The sequence below is a fragment of the Centrocercus urophasianus genome, unplaced genomic scaffold (genome assembly GCF_019232065.1).
Source record: "Centrocercus urophasianus isolate 14NV4802_14NV808 unplaced genomic scaffold, USGS_Curo_1.0 seq_15, whole genome shotgun sequence".
In the NCBI taxonomy this organism is placed as follows: domain Eukaryota; kingdom Metazoa; phylum Chordata; class Aves; order Galliformes; family Phasianidae; genus Centrocercus; species Centrocercus urophasianus.
The window spans coordinates 18,567,814-18,587,895 of NW_024884697.1; the positions used below are offsets into that span (position 1 = coordinate 18,567,814).

At 47.4% G+C, this 20,082-nt stretch overlaps 1 protein-coding gene across 1 annotated transcript in view; it reads left to right on the top strand.

The window, feature by feature from the left end:
* Positions 1 to 9,908: 9,908 nt before the first annotated feature.
* TRABD (TraB domain containing) overlaps positions 9,909 to 20,082 on the top strand; it is a 32,642-nt gene continuing 22,468 nt past the window's right edge. Inside the window, exons 1-2 of the mRNA XM_042816068.1 lie at positions 9,909 to 9,987; positions 19,794 to 19,857. Coding sequence (XP_042672002.1) covers positions 19,834 to 19,857 — 24 coding nt within the window. The 5' untranslated portion in view covers positions 9,909 to 9,987; positions 19,794 to 19,833. The remainder of the gene's footprint in view (positions 9,988 to 19,793; positions 19,858 to 20,082) is intronic.

The window sequence follows — 20,082 nt, forward strand, 5'->3', positions numbered from 1 at the left end:
GAGCTGCTGCTATCAGAACTAGGTCTTGCACTGCAGACAGCTGAAACCTGTAGTAAGGCTGCACTGGCTATGTTGGACAGTCCTAGTGAGGGGCTACAGCCCCTTCTCTGTGGGGCAGACTAGAGAGTTTGTCTCTGCTTTGAAGATCTGAAGATTAGAGAACCACAGTAAAAAAAAAAGCAGCTAAAATGCTTTTGTTATTAATTTTCCTTATAGTGAAAGCAGCTAGACAGGGTGAGATATCTTAGGGTGCATTGTGCCATGTAGGAACAGTCAAAGTACAGGACGTGTGATCAGATCTGTCACCACCCAGGCTCCTCTTGGAAATCTGTGTGACTCCTTAAAGAAGTTTTGTGATCTATTGGTGCTATTTTGAATATTTAATGCGTACTGACTGTTATTTTCACTGACACATAAGTGCTGAACACCCTCCAGAGATCATGTTAGCCATTACAGGTTAGAAGATGGCAGATATCAATGCTTTTTAAAAATAGGGTTAAATGGGTATACGGGGCCAAATGCTTAACATTCTCATAAGCTATGGCACTGGAACTGTTTGGGTAAGTAAAAGAAGCAGGACTGAGCTCCATGAGTGTATGATGAAACAGCTTCAGTTATAAAAAATAATGATAATAGAATTGCTTGATTTTTCAGACTGACAGAATCTGCATCTCAGTAAGCAAACTTTAAAAATCTCATAAAAAATTATTTGTGGAACAAATGTTTGTGATATTGCATGTGCTATATGGACTGACAGTTTAATAAAATAGAAGTGATACTCCTTTACATGGAATCTTGGACTGCAAAGTGCTGTGGGCTCAGAGATGCCCCCCCAAATAGTGAGAGCAGCAGTGCCAGTTACCGAAGAGTGGTTATAAATTCAGGCAGCATATTTGGTGAGATTGACCTTGGGCAGTGCAAACTAGTGTATCTTAGGGAAAACTGTTATGAACCAGCAGGAAGAAAGCTGCCAAGCAGTGAATCTGTGAGATGTGTGAGTGAGAGCAGAGATCTCATCAGGCTGCATTTTGCAACACTATTTGGCACAGAGAAACAGTCTGCTTGAAGCATGGATTTTCCTTTTTACTACAAGATTATGTAGTTGGGGCTTCTGCTATAGCAGTATGGGCAGTAACTTCAGAAACAAAGAAACATCAGAGTCACTTCACAGTTTACTTTTGGTGTTTGAGAGTTCTCATTCTCATTTGAAAATCAGAACTGTTGTGAAAAAATGTGTTCTCTTGTATTAGGCCTGTCTCAAGTGCTGTAAATCATGAAAAGTCTGAATATACCCTGCTTGAACTGAGCTGTGATTTATATATTTCAAGATAATTGTCTTTTCTCCACAACAATACTCCTTATTTCTCTCCCAGCGCTTACTTCTCTTAATAGTGTTCTCCATGGCTTTCTGCTTGAGCTCCCTCCTTGGGTGAGAGAATTAATCTGAAGGGGATGCATAGATTTCCCTTGAAAAATGAAGATTGCTGGTGATAAATTAGATTTGAAATTACATGGGTAGCTGCTAATACCAGCTAAATTCACAAAAGGGATGAAAGTATCAACTTCTCAACTTAGATTCTGAAAACTCCACTCCCAACTCCCAGTGGCAATTTGGGTTTGGATGCTGATTCATATTGCTAGCTGTGCAATATTCTGTATGAGTTCCTATACACTTGGGGTAGCAAACTGGAATCCTGCTCTCTCTGTCTCAGGAGATACCCAAAATCAGCTCTTCCTGTTACCATGCTCTCTGCAGTCTGTTTGTGCAGGTCTTCTCAAGGACAAATTGGTTTAGCAGCTAATGCAGAGGAGGAAAGAAGTCCTTTCCCCACCCTTTGCTTTTTTTTTCCAGCAACTTCGGGTTGTGAGCACCTGCCTTTAATAGGGAGACCTGAATTCAACTTCTTTTGCTACTGGAAGGAAGTAAAATAACACTTTGTGTGGGAAGGCTGAAGGAGCCATGCAGTGTGACATTCTGGCTGGTGTTTGCTTAGTATTTCTAGTTGAATCTGTTCTTTGGGCCTGAGAAACTGCAATTCAGAACTTTTCTAGTTTTGTTTTGTCAACTAGCAGTGCTGACTGGCTTTGTTAAAGGGGAAATGAGGTGCCAGAAAGGCTTTGTGACAGCTGTGATGGTGTCATCCACTGAGGTAATCCAGCTTTTTTTCCAGTACTTACAGATTTTGAAGAAAAGCAGACTTCACAAGTTGGCTTCTCTTGGGCACCTGAATGAGATTTTCATGGCACAGTTCACAGAGCTGCATTTATCTTGGGGAAAATAAGAACGCCTGTGATGCTCTCGTAGTATCCTACTGATGTTACAGCAGCATAGTGTTGATGTAACCACTAATGGGTATTTTCTTGTCCTGTGATATACTTAAGAGCTCAGTAAATACACCACAAGAACATTTCTTTATGTTAAAGTCTGATTTTGGACATATGATACCATTTAATTCAATAGAGAGAGTGGGTACGCAGTGTGAGGAGATTTATCAGAATCAAGTATATGAAATGATTTTTATGTAAAACTGAGTGATACCTTAACTCAATGGTAAATGAAATGGGAGGGAAATCATAGCTTTTTGCTCCTTCCCAGTGATTGCTGTGCAGCATGGGTCTGGTGCAAGCCCAGGCAGGATAAAGAAAGAAAATGGAGTAGGAGGAAGAGAGAATTTCTCCTTGATCTTCTCATTAGCTCTGGGAAGGAAACGTGTTAACTCATTTCCAGTTGCAAGTGTCTTTGGGTAATTACAAGGTTATGGATCACCACATACACCTGGCACCTTCACAGACGCCTGGTATGAGAGCAAATGTTGGATCAACTGCTGCTATCAGCAGCACAGACTGTGTGATACGCAGCCTGCACAGACCAGAGCCACAGAATGGTGCAATTACAGCTAGCCAGCCTATCTGAGCAGGAAATGTCTCAGCCTGAAGCAAGTGTGATGCCAGGGCAGAACGCAGCCTTCTGTTTCTTGGAATGTACTTTACAAAAATAGTAATAGCAGCAGTGGTATGTTTTTCAAATGGAACTAATTTTAGAAGCTAAAGTATACAATCTTTATTATATATCAGCTACTTTGCTATTAATAGCAAGGATCAGAGCTCCTCTGGATTAATAATTAACATCTAATGTGTTTTTTAACCTCAAAATAAAAGACAAACTGTAATTTTAGCTGCAGCTTCACAAGAGTTCCAAAGGGTAACATGACCCATGCCTTGGGCGATTCTCAAGGAAAATTCAGTGCACTTTCCAGTTAGCCCACAGAAAAATATGCTTATGTGCTGAACATCAGATATGTTTCAATGCTGATGTATCTAGATAGCATGCAGGCTAGATGGGTGGGAAAGACTGATAACATACCTTGTCAGAGGAATTAAAAAATAAGCTTTTTATTTCAGAGAGCAATAGGAAGAGAAGACAAGCTTAAACATTGTCAAATTTTATGTCTGAATTTAAAAACATCTGAATATATTATTATTCATTCTCAATCTCCTCATGTTGAATTAGATTGGGAAGGTATTAAGTATTTCAGATATTGGGATTTATATATTGTGTATTTTGACAGCAGTTAGGTGTACTTGGCAGATCATTATTCACACAGTACTTGCCTACGCTACTTACCTACACTTCTCAATAAGAATTTCTGCGGATAAGGGGGATTTCCAAGATCTGCAGCAGCAAAAATCAATCCTACCTTTCACTTGGTTGGTATAATTTTTCATCAGTTTTGCTGGCTTTGATGATTACCTTACTTCATTAAAAGCCGTTTTCTTATCTTAAACAAATGCCACAGTACTAATTATGACAACATTCTTTCTGCCACATTTCCAGGCTCTGACAGATAATGCCATCACAGGCAGAGGACAGTGTGACCATGCACTCTGTTCTGAGTGGCTGAAGAATGCCGTGGGGCACAGACTGTTATCTTGGGGTCACTGTAACCTTTGTCCTTGCTGAGTTGAACAGTTAAGGAGTTACTATAAAGCAGCAACATTAGAACACCAGAAGACTTTCCAAGCCTTGGGGTCCAGATCTCTGGACTTTTACAACTTCCTTGTATTGTCACGTGGCGTGCTGTCCTCAAGCCAGCATCACTCTTGCCTCTTGTAAAGGTCACAGAAAGAATTATTTAGAGGAAACAGTCCACATGCAAACAGGGCATCACACGAGGATCATTGCCTTTATCAAGGCAGCAAATTGTCAGCCTGCCTGTCACCTCTGATGACCCCAGATATGAAGAATCTTGTTTATCTCTCCTAGGATGGCAAAATCTTAAACATTCTTACTATGGTTTTCTTTGAAAAAATGTCTGTTGCACTATTCATGACATGATCTTGTTTGCCTATATGCATAAAACACTTACCAGCACGATAGCAAATATGAGGATTTTCTTATAGGAAAGACTGCTGACTACTTTCCATTTCTTGAGACAATTTTTGTGCACTTTTAAGGTTACTAGTCTTTAACTACCCTGCGCTGAAATTGTCCATGGCAGATATTTATCTGAGTATGAAATATATATGCATATATGTGTATATATAGACTACACTTCCAGCAAGAATGGTCCCACACCATTTTCCTCCTTTAAAAACAGTACTTCAGCCATCTCCTTATAGCACTTCCATGGTTTTGGACTGGAGACTTGAAAGCTGGCACAGTTTAGGAAAACACTGTGTTAACAGCATTGATACTGTACAACCTTAACTCACTTGCAGAGCCTTAGAGCTGATAGCCAGGCAGGCTGATTGCAGCACTGTGACTATGCACATGGGGAAGCCACTGCACCATCTACCCCAAATTAAATTACTGTTTGCTTTGAACATTCCCCTGGGGGAAAGGGAGAGCAGGCAGCACCCTGCTCTTTCACTCCCCAGCTCAATTTGTTGCAGGACAAGCTGTCGGTCTTTGTGCATATTGCAAGGCTAACAGTGCACTCATGAGGAGAAAGTAATTTAACAGAAAAGCCCCATTGCTGCATCTTTTCAATACAACCTTAAATTAAAGCTCTGGACCCATCCTTTTAATCCTTGTACACATATCTCACATTGACATGAGCAGGGATTTTTAGCGATTCATAACTCTGCATTTATCTTTAACTCATTTATGTATATAGTGTGTGATTACACCAAAAGGTTCTCATAAGGTCCTATGGCTTTCAAATCTGAGGCAGAATAGTGTGTGCTAAGGATTGCAAGTTGGCTTTAGCCCAGACTTTTCTGCTCTGTGGCTCTAATCCAGACTGTTATTATTTGAAAACAGCCCTGCGTGGATTAATTGTTTGTGTGTAGGAACAAGACCGTCCATAATGGCTCCATTGTCTCTCTTTGTCTTTCAAAGCCTACTTTGGAAGATGTTCTAATGTGATCTAATATAGGACTGCTGGTTATGTCTGGTGAGCAGAAACATTCACGGGTGCCACCCTAGGCTCCCTCACTGGGCACGTCCCTGGTTTGCTGCTTTCCCCGCCTTCCCTGTGAAGCAGCAGAAACTCTGGTTTACCTCCTGGGCTGTGGCATCAGTCCCTGGAGAAGGGAAGCCCAGTGCTGCTCTCCCGTCTGCCTGGCAGTCATATCAGCCCAACGCTGCTCGCTCCATGTGCCTCCCACACAAACGATCTGGAACACAGCCCTGTGCTGACACAGCTATCAGCATCTCTTACCCAAGCTTACTCTACGCTGCACAGTGCTGTGCTGCACCAGTCTGCTGTTAATTCAGTGGGAAGAGGGAGAGGAAGAGGAAGAAGCAGAGGAAGAACAAGGGGGCTGTAGGCCTTGGTCCCATCAGCACCATCCAGTTCCATATGGACACAGCAGGCTGCATGCCTGCCTGTGTTGGCCTGGGCTTAGAGTACCAACAGGTTACCTACAGCCATCGGCTTCCTCCAGTGTCGCTTCACAGGGCCGTGGGTGATGGATTGGCCCCAAGCACAGTAAATGAGTTAAAGTTAAATTGTGAAGCTCGGAAGAGGCTGAGCTAATCCACTGTGCAGTGTGGCTCATGCAATTTCCCAGTTCAGCTTTATCAGAGCAATACTAGGCACGTGCAGCATTTCACGGCCTCCAGTGCTATGCTGAAGGAGCAAATCTGAGAGTATGACAGCACTGCTGGGGGTCATGGCCCTCAGAAACTGGTGCACTGATACCATGCTGCCCTCTGAGCCCGGCTGGCAACCTTCTGATGTGGTTATCAGCAATGTCTGCCTGCCCCAGCCTCTGTGTGAAGAATGAACAGGCTGCATCTCTCCCAGCAGCAAAGTGCTCTTTGATCTCCCTGTCAGCAGACTGCCTGCAGTGCAGATGATGCCCCCTGTTTTGGAGAAACATAAATACACTCCATACCGCTGAGCTCAGCGAATGAAGTATCTCAGAGCTGGCCTTAGGACGCTCGTTCTGAGCGATAACAGAAGTGCGGCTGTGAAAGGAGCGAGGGGAACCGGGGCCGCTGCGCAGTCGGAGGAGCGCTGACGCCAGGGGACCACCAGAGGGCGCCACAGCCCCGCGAGCCCGTCAGCACCCGGTCCCCGCCCGGGGATAACGGAGCCACCGCGGGTGACGGGAGAGACATGGAGCAGCGCAGCCACTTTTGTGTGCTGAACCCTGGCCGTGCCACGCAGCCCGGTCCAGCGCGCTGCTGCTGACCAGAGGTCGTGACTCGGGAGGTAAATGTTAATTTGGTTTCTGTTGGCTGGTGAGTCTTAAGGCATGAGGACGTTTGAACAGGTAGGGATGCTGCAAAAGCATGGGGCAGGTTGGCCTTCATACCTGTAGCAAGGAGTGCAGGGATACTGTGCCTCCATCCTGGCTTTGGGTGCCTGAACGACTTCCTGGTGCTAAGGATTTTTAACAGCACGACTGTTTTGTGTGAATCCTTTGTTACTGCAAGTTCTTGAGAGCCCGTTATGAACTGGAGAGACAAATGCCCACCCAGTGCTGCCCGCAGCCTGCCCTGGGGCTGATTCAAATGTCTCATAGTCCTGTGTTCAGAGGACACAGAAGACAACAGAATTGCAGCTAATGCCATATTCACTGCTACTGGTTCCTAAGGAGAGGAGATGAGAGGGAGAAAGATGAGAGAGAAGGGATAGGGAAGCAGGATGGTTGTAGTGACGAACAGAAGAGGGAGGGCAGGAAGAGATGTGCACCCTTTTCTGAAAATACCTATGTGCAGGAGCCTTTCTGACTCTCCACACTTCATAAAATTACCTCAAATGTACCGTGCTGTGCCTGATTCAGTGAGGCTGTTTCAGTTTAAAATATATATATATATATATTTAAAGTAGAGTTGAAACACTGAGAAATCTGTGAAACAGCTGCCAAACTCTCTTAACTATGGGCATCCACACCTGGCCTCCAAGTAATCCCATGGCAACAATGACATTCAAAGAAGATATACTAAGTATTAAAAGCAAACTTTTAAAGCCCCAACGTATGTGTTACAGTAGGACAGTCAGCAGACACCAGTGATCACCTTGTAATTGCAAATTAACGGGGCATTCAACTACAACAAATCTTGGCTAATATGGACCAGAGCACGATTTGCAGCCATGCACGCTCCGGCTCTCAGCCGTTAGCAGTGCCAGCTGGTTCACTGCAGAGCTCTGGCATGAGGGCACCTCAGACCACCCCAGCACGCCTGCAGGTCCCTGGGATTGCTGGCCGCAGCAGGACCAAGGCCTCCTCTGTCTCATAAACGTCTTCCCATCTCTGTGCTCCTTCATCTATGAGAAATGTTGTATACCACAGAGCAGGCAGAAACAGCACAGGCACTCCTATGGCATTGCTTCATATTCGCAGAGACCTGCATCTTAGCTTGGTCCTTGTAAAGGCATGTTCAGCTACCTCAGCTCTTGCTGATCCAGCAGAGGAAGGAGAGCCTGAAGCAATTATCAGTGAAAGTGCTGATACAGTTGACACAATCAGGGTGCAGCATCATGAACTGGAGAAGAAGCAGGCTTCCAGGGTTCATGCTATGCCCCCAAGCAGATGAATTGCCAAACCAGAGCAGATCAAGCAAGGTGTTTTCTGCAGGCTAAGACCGTGATCCTCAGCTCTGAACCAGAAGTTATCAGTGGATCTTTGCAGCTGAAGTAGTGGGAAGTTTGGGAACATGCCTGCAGTCTATTTAAGGGCTCACAGTGTTTGCTCAAAACGTGAGTGGTGTTGTGGCAGGAGGGACAGCTCAGAAAAAATGCCAGCACTTCAGATGTACAGCTGAAATCGAACACACTGTACTACAGATAAAGGGTTAAGCATATACTTGGTACATGCTCAAGTCAAACAGATGAGAATGAGAGAGGATAGAATGTGATTGGCTGTGTAAGGGACTTATTACAGGTATGTGGCTTAAGGTTCAGGTTGCTGAGTTGTGTCACATGCTGCTTAATCAATGCTAGGCAGTGATGTAACTGCTTCCTGCCTCCTGGCAGCCGAGCGGAGGATCCCATGATGGGGAAGCTTGTGGTGAAGCTGAGCCCTGGAGGAGGCCAGATCACAATGAGGCTCAGAAACAAGCAGCTGCAGTTAGTGGGGAAAAGGTGCACCTGGAAATGGCAGTGCTTGGGGCAGGGAGTCCCCAGGGTGCCAAGAAATCTTCTGGCACAGTCCCTGAAAGCAGTGACCAACATGCTGTTGTACTGCACAGTGCTCCATCTTTCTAGTGGTCTTCACCCACAGCTCTGGAAAAAAAAGGTGTTTGACATCTGTGAATAGACTAAAAAGCCCAAAGCAAAGTTCTCTTCCCTGTATGACAGATGCTGGGTAGCATTTTTTCAGAAGTGCAGGGATGCATATCTTACACCTTTACCTGGCTATGATTATGTTAAAAGTCCAGGCCATCCTTCACACAACTGCCTGATCTGTGCCTGCACATCAAGTTGAACTGTCACCATGCCAAAAGGGAAGTGAGAGCCCCGTCTGCCCCAACACGTCAGCACTTCATTTCCATGTGCCACGTACTTTCAGACCTCAGCCCTGTCCCAAAGTAACACTGGCCAGGACATGTCCATAGAGTCAGATATTTAAGAAAGGACCAGAAAATGCATCTCTAATCTGTTCGAGGCAAACCATACTTAGATAATAAACTTGTGCTCAGATGCAGTGTTTCGCTGTGACCTGTCAGAGTGCAGGGCAGAGACAGCTTCATAAAATGATCACCATCTGTAACCTCCTGACATGTCTTTCTCGAGCCAAGCTTTTGTGACTGATGAAACACGCGTATGCTTCCACACAGGAATATGAAGCATCCTCACGCACAGGCTGCGTTTAAACAGATCGCGCGGCGCGGCTTGTTCAGGTTTTGTGGGTGAAGCATTAACAGCCAGCAGCCGAGGAAAAGGCCGCCGGGAAAGACAAAGCGCAGGGGCGCCCAGGGCAGCGCCGCAGGAAGGCGCGGGTTCTTCCGAGCGACGCAAATCGGAGCCGGACTTCAGGGCTTCCAGCCACGCTCCGGCCGCGTCTCGCCGCGCTTCTTCCCGCAGTCCCACGCGGAAGGGCCGGCAGCAGCCGGCGGCCCGGGGCAGGAGACGGGATGGGAGCTGCCGGGGGAGCGCGGCCCGTCACCCCGCGTGCCTCCTCCCAGCAGCGGGCCCCGCTCACGGGGTGCCGGACGAACCCGCGCTGCGGCGCAACGCGGGAACCGCGGCCGGAGCCCCGCACGGGGACGAGCTCTGACCGGGCTGCCCGAAACCGCGGTCGCGCGGCGCTCACCCCGGCCGAGCCCGAGCGCAGCTGCTCTCTGGGAGCCGTAGTCCTCCGCCCGGCTTCGCCGCCGCCTCCCGCCGTGGGGCCGGAAGCTCCGGCGGACTGCAGCCCCCAGAGTGCCGCGCGCCGCCGGCCCGCCCCGCGCCGATGACTGATGCCGCACGTTGCCCGACCGACGCGCCCGGTGCCGGAGCTCCGCGCCGCCGCCTCCTTCTCCCGCAGCGCCTCGGCCGGCCGCGGTCCCGCCGCCTCCGGGCGGCTCGCACCGAGCTCGCGAGCGAGAGGGTGAGTGTCGGAGCCTCCGGGGCGGCCGCGGCGTCCGCTCCCGCCGCGCCACGCCGGGGCCGTGTTGGGGCCGAGCCGGTGCGGGGCAGCGCGCGGAGGCGGAGGGGCGGCGGCGGAGCGGCTTTCCTCCAGGTGCGCGGGGGTAGAGGGGAGGCCGCACCGGACCCCTCCGGCTGCCTCCGCGCCGGGCCGCTGCCGCGCGGCCGCGGGTCCGGGGAGCGGAGCGGGGCGCCGGGCCGGGGGAGGCGGCCCCGGGGCGGCCGGGATGAGGCGGTGCCCTGTTATGGCCGCTTCTCTGCTCCTCTCTCGGAGCTCGTGACTTCGTCGGGTCGTCAGCGCTGTGCGCGCGGCGGCTGTGAAATATGGGCTGCTCCCCTGCGGACTTACGGTGAACCTAGGCTGGAAAATAGGAGTGCCGAGCGCGGTCTGTGCCTGCCTGCCTGCCTGCCGGTGCGTGCTGGTGTGCAGGGAGGGAACGTGCTGGTTTGGGGCTGGCTCCCGGGAAGAGGGCAGTGGTTCTGTTGGGTAGCACCGCGTGGCCGTAGGAGAGGCAAGGGGTGCCTGCTGGCCTGGATAGCGGGTCTGCAGTGCTCTCGCTTCCCCCGCTGCGTGGGTGCCCGGCGCTGCTCTCCAGCCCGTGCGCCCTCATGGAAACCGACAGAGAAGCAACAGGGAACGCGGTCAGGTTTCAGGGTTCGCACTGCTGTGTGGCAGGAAGGCGGTAAGCCTTACGCAGCTGGGGAAGAACGCACAAATTGGCTTAAGCTATGTGAGTTTGTCAGCTGAAAATGCTGGGTTAGGTCATGGCCTTTGCGTCCTGCTGTTTGAGGCATGCTGCAGACTTTCAGGTTTTGGTGACTTGAGTTGCTGGCTGTGAGTTTGTCAGCCAGCCTCAGCGGTGCCTGGCACCCTGTAGCTGTAGGCTCAGACATTACTCAGCGCGGTGGCAGGGGAGTCGGAGCTATTCGTGCAGTCTCTCTTCCATGTGGTAAATATAATGAAACATCGCTGCTGCCACTACCACAGCTGTGAATAGCGCACACTGGTATTGGCATCTTATTTCTGGAAGACTCACCTGAGTGTTGTTGTTTTTTCTTTCAGTAGCACTTTTGAGAAAGAAGAAAGAAGGTTCTTATTTGCTGCGTAGCAAAAGTGACAAAAGAGATCTTGGGCAGCCCTAGAAAATGGGGGAAGAAAAGAGAGAAGGGCAGAGATCAGAATGGAGCAGATGTACTGGAGTGGTGTGGGACTGCAGCTGTCTGATGTGCCCGTGCTTCACTGGCTGTAGTGGGGAGTCCTGCAGCTCCCCCTGACCTGCCACAGTTGCTGCTCAGAGCACCCTTTGTCTCCCAGGGCGATCTCACTGGTGTGGTCTGGTAGTGGTGGCTGTTACTGGGCTGGTGGCTGCAGATAGGTTTCTGATACAAATCTGAGGTCAAACCTTCAGTTATTGAATGTTTTCATGAAGGGCTGCTCCTATTTGAGGTGCTGTGAACAAGGTGGTACTGCAGTTACATGCTAGGGCTTGTAAACTCATAGGGTGTTAGGTTTTTTACTTTGTATTCACAGTCTGCAAAATGACTTTGATATGGATAACTTTCAGCGTTAGCCAGAATAGTTAACATTATATGAAAACGTTCAGTGACACTCTTCCCTTCCTCAATAATATTAATATATTTTATTTAGGTCACAGGGTGTGTTTTTTCTTTCCCCTCCTTCCTTTTTCTTTCTTCCCCCTTCAGTTGATGTGCTAGGCATTGTGATTGGATTCACTAGGGGATGCAGGGACTGAGCATCTCTGCACACTCAAACTGGGACGTGGTGATGACACCACATATCATGCTGCAGGAAACAGCCCCGAAGCTCCAGGAGTTCTGTCTCCTACTTCAGCCCTGCAGGCTGTCTGCAGAACACCTTGTCTGTGTGGGTAGCATAGCACCGCACATCCGCCTCGAGAGGTGTGTGTCTGTGCAGGAGGGGAGTGAGAGGCAGCGAGAGCTGGGCTGCAGCAAATGCTGATAAAGGTTGAAACAAGAAACCATTTTCTCCCTGTGTGCTGTGCAGGGAGGCTGGGTTGTACCTCAGTGGGATTTGTAGTCCTTGTGTTGCACAACCAGGAGCCATCCTTCAGCAGGATGGTGAAATAGCTCCTGGTGGAAGGCCTGTGTGTGAAGAAACAGGGTCAGGAATTGCTGAGGGGAGGGGTTTTGCTTCTTGAGGGTGGCAGATAGGAATAGAAATAGCAATAATCTTTGGAGGGAGTATCTGTTTTTCAATTACTGGCTGGCTTCAGGCTGCTTTGCGCAGTCAGTGAGCAGCGCAGCAGCAGGATGGCTTCCCTATTTGCTGTGTGTTCCTGGTGTTGGTGCGGGGCTCCTGTCTCTGGGGCTGCTGGGCTGGGATTAATAGGCATTCCTGGTGCTTTGTCTGGGTGTCCTGAAACCTGACGCTGGTTCTCCAGTTCCCTGCTGCATTGAGAGTTGTGTCTCCTGCCTTGTTGCTGCCGTGTGAGCGGGTGTCACATAGCAGTGTTTTGAGCTTTTGTGATCGCCTCAGCGTTTTGGAAATGAGTCCATCACTTTGTTCTTGACTGCTGTTTGGAGACTGGGGTGGAAGGGTCAGGCCTGATTAAGTAGTGTGTTTGGCAGCTGGGAAAATTTTGTTCTACAAAACCTCAATTTTACCATCATAAGGAGGGCATTTAAGTGTTCATAATAAAATTAATGAATGATAGTGTCTGCCAGTATTCTTAGGACCAGTTCCTGAGTGCATCAGCACACAGCCACTGGCACGTGTCTACATGGGAGTAGACAAAAACACAGGCTTTGAGAAGGCTCGTGCAGCTGTTTTGCAGATGGCCTTAGCAGAACTTCACTTCCCACCTCCCTTGCTGGCTGTGTGTAGGTAATGAATGAAGTGGGTGAAAGCACTGCTTCTTGTGGGGCTTACCAGAGCTGTCCATGCAGAAGCTGTGCAGCTTCTCTGTTGCTCTTTGCTGAGAGTTTCCCAGGACCAAAAGTACTGTTTTGAATGGCCTGGAGGGAGGAGGTGTTCTGAATGGATATCTTATCTCAATCTGCTGATCATAGGAGAATCTATTAAGATAGTTTTGGTTCCAAATCTTCCCTGAATCCAGATGATTCATATCTGAATAAAACGGAAAATTAACTTGGGTTAATGCGTAGGCTCTGGGATGGTATGAGTTTTGGGGCAGCTGACCAGACTTGGCCTAAACTGCTTTGGTCTTTCTGCTCCATGTTTCTAAATCAGCAATCTCTTTATAGCCTCTTCAAGCTGTATAGATTTATCCTGTTGTCTATGCTCAGTCCACTCCATGTAAGCATTATGAACTACCTTGTCTCGTATCCACTCAGTTCAGTGAGTAGCCCTAGTCAGTGTAATAGCTATCATTTCTAAAAACACAAAGGTGACAATGCCTTCTCTTTCAGGGATAAAGAATGATAGATTGTGTTCTCAGCACATCAGATAAAAGTTTGTCCAGTGTATCAATGTCCCAGTCCAGTACCTCCTTTGAAATAAGTCACAGCTGCATTCCTTTATTTTAGTTCTAAAGTGTGCAGAAGCACCGTGGTTTTGATGTGCAAGTGCCTGCATCTGGGTGGATGATTTTGCGGGAACTTCTCATTCATGCTCAAGGGGTAGAATCTGTATTCTGAAATTTATAAACTTCTGATTCATGAGAAATCAGACCCACGATCTCCAACCATCTGTGATCACAGAACCAGTTGCTCAGTTGAGTTTCAAAGGCGTGGGTTGTGCCAAAGAAATATGTGCACTATGTCAAGCAGGTCACCTTGGTGGTTTTGAAATAAGCTCCAATTCCTGCTTTTTGGCTGCTGCATTATTTGGCTGTCAGATTCCTGCTGATGCATCTTTCTGAATACGAGCGATCTATCAATAAAGAAAAGAGACACCCTTTGGAGCCAGCGTTAGTTTGTTTGTAAACACTACTGTGATTCCTGCACATAAGCTTGGGAAGTGTCTCATCAATCTTAAATACTTCATCTGCTGCAACGGAAGCAGGCGCTACTGAAACAAGCCTGTATCTACTGATTGATTCAGCCTTTGTAGAGGGATGAACGTGAGATGTAGAAGGTGCTTTGTAGGCATTCCAGATAGTAACGAGTGCAGTGGTGTGTCAGTGGGAGAGAGCATAGTTGTCTTGTTGGTGGGTTGTGGCATTCAAATGCGATACACCCATGCAGTGCATGCTGTGAATCAAGCATGCTGGCTATAGAGCCAGGCTGGATCCCATTGCTAGAGGAACAGCAGCTTCAGGCTGTGAAAGGAGGGCAGCACACTTCAAGTGTTTAGATGTCAGTATGTTTGTGCTGCTGTGTCTGAGGAGCAGAAAAGCCTTCTGGTGAGGGATATTGTGTTGCAGGTCTGGTCAGGAGCCTGTGCCTGCGGTTGGAGTCCCATACAGGCCAGCTCTGCTTGGTTATAGCAGGTACAAGGTATACTGATTCACTGTCACTTGGCAGCTGGCTATGTAAGCGGGTTCAGCCGTTAGCCCGAGCCCTGCACTTCCCACAGTGCCTCTGGGCAGGGCTGAGTTGTGCTGGTAGGGTGTTGTGAGGAGGTGCTGCCCAGAGCTGCGGAGGGAGGGCAGCTTTCTTTGGAAGCACAGGTAGAAACAACAGAAAATTCACATTGCGAAACTGAAAAGCTTGGAAAGCTCCGGTAGGCTCTGAACTTTATCTCCCACAGGTATGATCTATAGGTGTACTTAGATATTCATATGTGTTAGTTCTGGGTATGTAAAACAAAGCAGCACATGTAATAATATCGTGTCATAGGTTGTAGGGTTATTAACGTTCCCTACACTGAGAGGTGTGGATACCCACCCTCCTCAATACTACTGAATACTGTAAGCATTTAAAGCAGTGGTATAAACAGATTTGTTCAAGCGGAGGAAAAACCAAACACGAGTTGCCTTTCTCTTTCAATAAAGTGTGAATTGTAGAAGTTCTGTGGCTCTTAGTGTTCTTATTCTGACAATCTCCATGCAGCACGGACACTACAGAACAACTACATAAGGCTGTGAAGTACTTTTTCCCTTTTGCAGTGTCAGCAAGTTGAGGAAAACAAATGCCGTTTCTGATTATGTCTATCTCAGAAGGAACAAAATATTCAATGAAAGTCTTTTTAAAGAGTAGCTGACTAGCTTGTTGTATAGAGGTACGTGAGAGCTTTTAAAAAAGCCTTCTGATTGATTCACTTGAATCACTGCCTGAAGGAGGCAAATGTAGATGAGACATTCAGCAGGAGGACACCTTAAGGACCAACTTTCTGCCCTGTATTGTGTCTGAATTTTCTCACCAGGGTAAGAAGTTGAAATAAAATGAGACAGGGCACTTGCTCTTTAATGGCAGCCTGTGTTCTAGAGCCTGTAAATGATCGTGAAAGCACCCCTGGTTCTTGAGTGTACCCTGTGTCTCTTTGAAACTGAGGGCTAAGAGTTTAACGTGTCTAAATATGCAGCTAGAACCGAAGCGCTTTGGTCAGCTGAGGCTGCTCAGTGTGAGCAGTGGTTCATCAGCAGGTTTCCCAAAGCTCTGCTGGAGCTGTTTTACCCGGTGAGAGCTGGAGGGTTGATGTGAAATGGCGTGGCAGGGGGCACTTCCTCGCTGTGCCTTTGTCAGCACAGGAGGAGTAGTGGCACTGCTGGATGCACCTTTTCTGAGTTGGAGTGGGAAGGAGGAAAAAGTAATCCCCCAGGTGTAGGGGAGCGGCATCAACCCTGCTCCCTGGTGCTGCTGTCCGTGTGAATGGCCACCCTGCGTGTGCTGCCACAAGGAGAAGGCCTCAGTGGGAATCGGTGCCTGCCAAGGTGTTGATTTCATGAGGTGTTCTCAAACATTACTGTATTGGTGCCTAGACATCTTCAGACTTGAGTGAAGGGCTTTGTCTGCTCATAGGTATATACATGAAGAACGGTTTTTTAAATTACCTGGTGAATGGAGGCCCCCTAGGGTTTAAAAAAAAAAAAAAAAAAGATTGGATCAGGTATTCAGTTGTCAAGTAGACCTCTCAGGAAAAACAGTGGAGGCAAAACCCAGACTTGCTGGTTGAAAAGCACCAGATCATGCTCTGTCTTGTTTCTTCTGGCTCCAGGAGCTCTCGGCAGTGCTGCCAGCAGGAAGGCTGTCCCAGGGTGAGGGAGTCTCGGGTAGATAAGAGCAAGAGAATTACTTGCTGTCTCTCGTCTAGAATCTCTCTCCATCTCCCATTTTGTCTGAAAGAAATGCCCAATCTTAGTTCACGTTTTCAGTGCATAACTTAAACTGTGGGGACCTCTTAATGGCCTGTGAAGTAGCTGGAAGAGAAGATTTCAGTCAGCTTTGCATGTTTCTGCCAAATCCCATGGTAACCAGAGGAACTTGAGGTAATGAGATGTAGCAGTGTGCCTATTACAGATCATGGTAAAGAACTGTCCAAACAGCTTATTTTGCCTATGGCTTTACATCTTGTGGTTGAATTTCCCTCTGTTCCCTGACAGGTTTTGCCCACATCCTCTTCTACAGCCCTTCCACTCCCCTCCCCCTCATCTTCAGTGATCCTTTTTTCACAGAGGCAATGCTGTGCAGATATCCCTCCTAATGAGCAAAACTCCAACCTCCCTGCCAGGTTTGTTTAACATTCACCTACAGGTTAGCAAGTACAGAGCTTGATTTGACAGACTTGCGGCTTTGTTACCCACGTTAGTTGGGCTTTGATCTGAATCAGCACCTTTTGTCTTGCCATTGGACACAGTGGGAGGAAGTGCTTGCAGATTCACATGCTTCAGTTCCCTATCTGTATAACAGCAAAGAACATGTAGTCCTTTCTCAGAGGTTTCAAGATTAACATTTCAAATATTGTGGGATGCAGATATCTTTGAAGATGTACACAGATATGCAGAGGTGATGAATTTTCCACATGGATGAATGAGGTCAGCCTGGATTCCAAGATCCCTGAGCTGTTGCTAGAACTTACATCTTTTCCCCTGTGTTGTGGAGGACACTGACCAGCTGTTCCCCTGGTATTGAAGTGTTTTGTGCCTGTTCTTGCTTGTACTAAGCAAGAGCTTGAATGCATTCAAGTTTTCGTGGCAGTTGTTCAGTTTGCTGTTGCCAGCCAGTTGCAAGGATTTTCTTAATAAGATTGAATAATCTGAATTCCTAAGTGTGTGGGGGAGATTCAGAAATGGGTCTTCATGGAAGTTGTACTTCTGGTGAAAGAGCAGACCTAAGCACTGAAGGACCATCTGGAAGAAAGCAGCAGCAGGTTGTCTCATGCTCACGTTGTTGTGCCATGGGTTCTTTGCAGAGTCTGGAGTCCTGCTTTGCTGGAACTGGGAGCTGTGCTGACCACCTTTGATTCCTCTGAAGATGGCATATCTCAGGTTAAAGATGCAGAGTACTTATTTTCACAAGCAGACTTCAGAGAAGCGTTCTTTCCAGTATTGTACACATCACTCACCCTGTGGTGAGAAGGGGGTAAAGCTTTCTAAAATGTCACTTAGTGGATGGAAAATCACTGGGTGCTTCTGTCTAGAACTTTGCTCTTTAACTGAAACTTTCAGATTACTATTTTTAACAGCACTCCTGTCGATAAGAGACATGTTTTCAAACCCAGGCAGACCTTCAGCTGAGCCTAGAACTGCAGTTTGTGTTTAAGCTCTACTGCCAGAAAAATGTGCTTTATTCAATTTAAACTTCAGAGCTGAATTTCAAAGTGCAGCCTGGAGTGATGTAGCTGAGCACGTTGTGTGGTGTGTTTAGTTGTTTTTTCTTTAAGAGAGTAGTGTTGACTTCACATGCCTGCTGCATACAGTCCCTTCAGCTTTGCTGCCTCAGCTGTTTGTGCAGGTATTTGTTCACCTGAGCTTGAAAGGCCATGGGGAGGAGAAGTGGGGTATTTCCAGCCTGGCTTGGTCATGCTGAGGGAGGACAGTGTGAGGACGGGCTGCTGTGCCGCCAGGAGCCCTGGCTGGACTGTCACTGGGCTGTGTGTCTGTCCAGGGCCGCTTGGCTGGGCTTGCACAGACATCTTGAAAACTGTGTAGCACAGAAGTGCTACTTGGCTTCACCTACCCTTCCAGCTTGCTCTGACACTTGGCTTTTTTGCACTTGACCCCTTAGAAAGGAAAAGGCAGGGTTGCAGTTTTACCTTCATGGAGCTTTCGCTCCGAAGAGTAGCAGAATCCAGGCTCTTAGTTGTGTGGAGTTTGTCTCACCTGCCCCACAGCTGCCCCCTCCTGTTTGCTGGGCCATGAGCACAGGCAGTGCCAAAGCGTGAATGGCTGGAGCCGCTCCATACCACGCAGAGGGAGAGGTGCCAGCTGCCCAAATTACACGTGCGTGCTGCTTGCTGCTCAGCCAAGCACTCTTTTTATAGAAATGTCTTTTAAGCAAAGCTAGAAAGCAGTACAACTCACTTCAAAAACTTGCTGGAAACCAGGGCAGAGTGCTGATCAGACTCAGGAAAATCTTGCGTTTGGCAAAGGAGAATCTTTTCTACCATTGCTGCATGCAAGCAGCCACCAGGCCCCAGCAGCTTTCCTCCCAGTGGTGCAGGAACCAAATGTGTCCCTTGGCAGCAGGGCTTGAAATGTGTTGGGCAGATAAGGGGTCACAATTGCTGTCTGCCTGGCAGTGTCTGAGATGCATGTGTCGGGGGAAGAACAAGATGTCTTGAGCAGTGTCATTGCTCATTGCCTACTCAGGCAGAGGGATGAGGGAAGGGGGAAATCTGATAAAACCTAGCAAGGTGTCTCCAGTGTGTGCAGAGCTGCCCAACACAAGTAGTAAAACTTCTCTGTGGTGTAACAACACTGTTGGCATGTACAGAATGGGTCAGAGGGAGGTAACCCAAAATACCTTACTTTCTTTTTTTTCTTGTGCAAGTGCTTTGCTGTTTAGTGGGGATCATAGTGAGAATAAGCAGAATGAATCACAAGTTCAGCATCTTGTGCAATCCCCTTTGGGTGCTATCGGTCAAGTCCTAGAGCTTTGCTGGCTTCAGGAATAACTTCTGAACTTGGAGAATACGTGCAGGAGAATGAGTCTTAAAGCAGAAAAAACAGAATGGAAACAAATAATGGAAACCAAAGATCTGTAAACCCACTTCCCAGGTTTTTCACATAAATGTGCCTTTTCTGATGTCCTGGCCCTGACATATTTGTGAACTTGTATGTACGTGACACTGACCACATAATGTGTCTCTTTCCCTAGTTGATTATTAAGACTCAGACAGCTTTTCTGTCCCTTGCTGTGATGAAATGCAGACAATTTCAAAAATTTACATTAAATTATCTTAAAATCATACCTCATTTGGGTGACATAGAGCTACTAACCTAGTTGAACAAGATTTTTGCTATTATTGAAACCTTTTTGACAGCCGCTGTATTTTAGACTGCTTATGAATGAACTGGATGAAAAGAGCAATTTTGCAGAATATAAGAGAAAAAGTTCAGAGTTCCCATGAAATTTGTTCTTGTTCCACATATTCTCAGAATGTGTGGAAAGCAAAGGCTATGTTCTGGTTTTAGAGCCAATTCAAAAATTGGATTAATGAGACAAGGCCGCTTTACCCTGCTGACGTTGTGGTGACTTTTTTTTCCTGCAGAGTTGAAAAGGTGACGTTTGAACATGTTAAGTTTGTTGTTCTTATTTCTACAGCTTCTGTCAAAGTGTTTGTAGAGCTGCTTCTGTTTCCGGCCCTTCTCCTGTTTCATCAATGAATGTTATGGATTTTGTAATCAATTTATGATTCTCATCCATTCCTTTTACTTCTTGCAGTTCTTGTGAGATTGGTGAAAATTAAGCCTACATTCCAGGGATGCAAGAGGAGCAACAGCCTGAGGTAGGAATTGGAGTTGAAGGTTTTCTTCTCAGTGTAATGGAAGGAAAGGCTGAGATTCTAAGTTAGCTCTATTCTTTCGTAGGGAAAGTCTGCCAAGTCGGGTACCAGGGCTACCAGCATGACACCCCTTTAAAAATAGAGGAGTGAAGGGTTCATTGCTATTGCTTTGCCACATCTAGAGCAAATGCTCAGCTAGAAAACACTATTTTTCAACATAGTCACCAC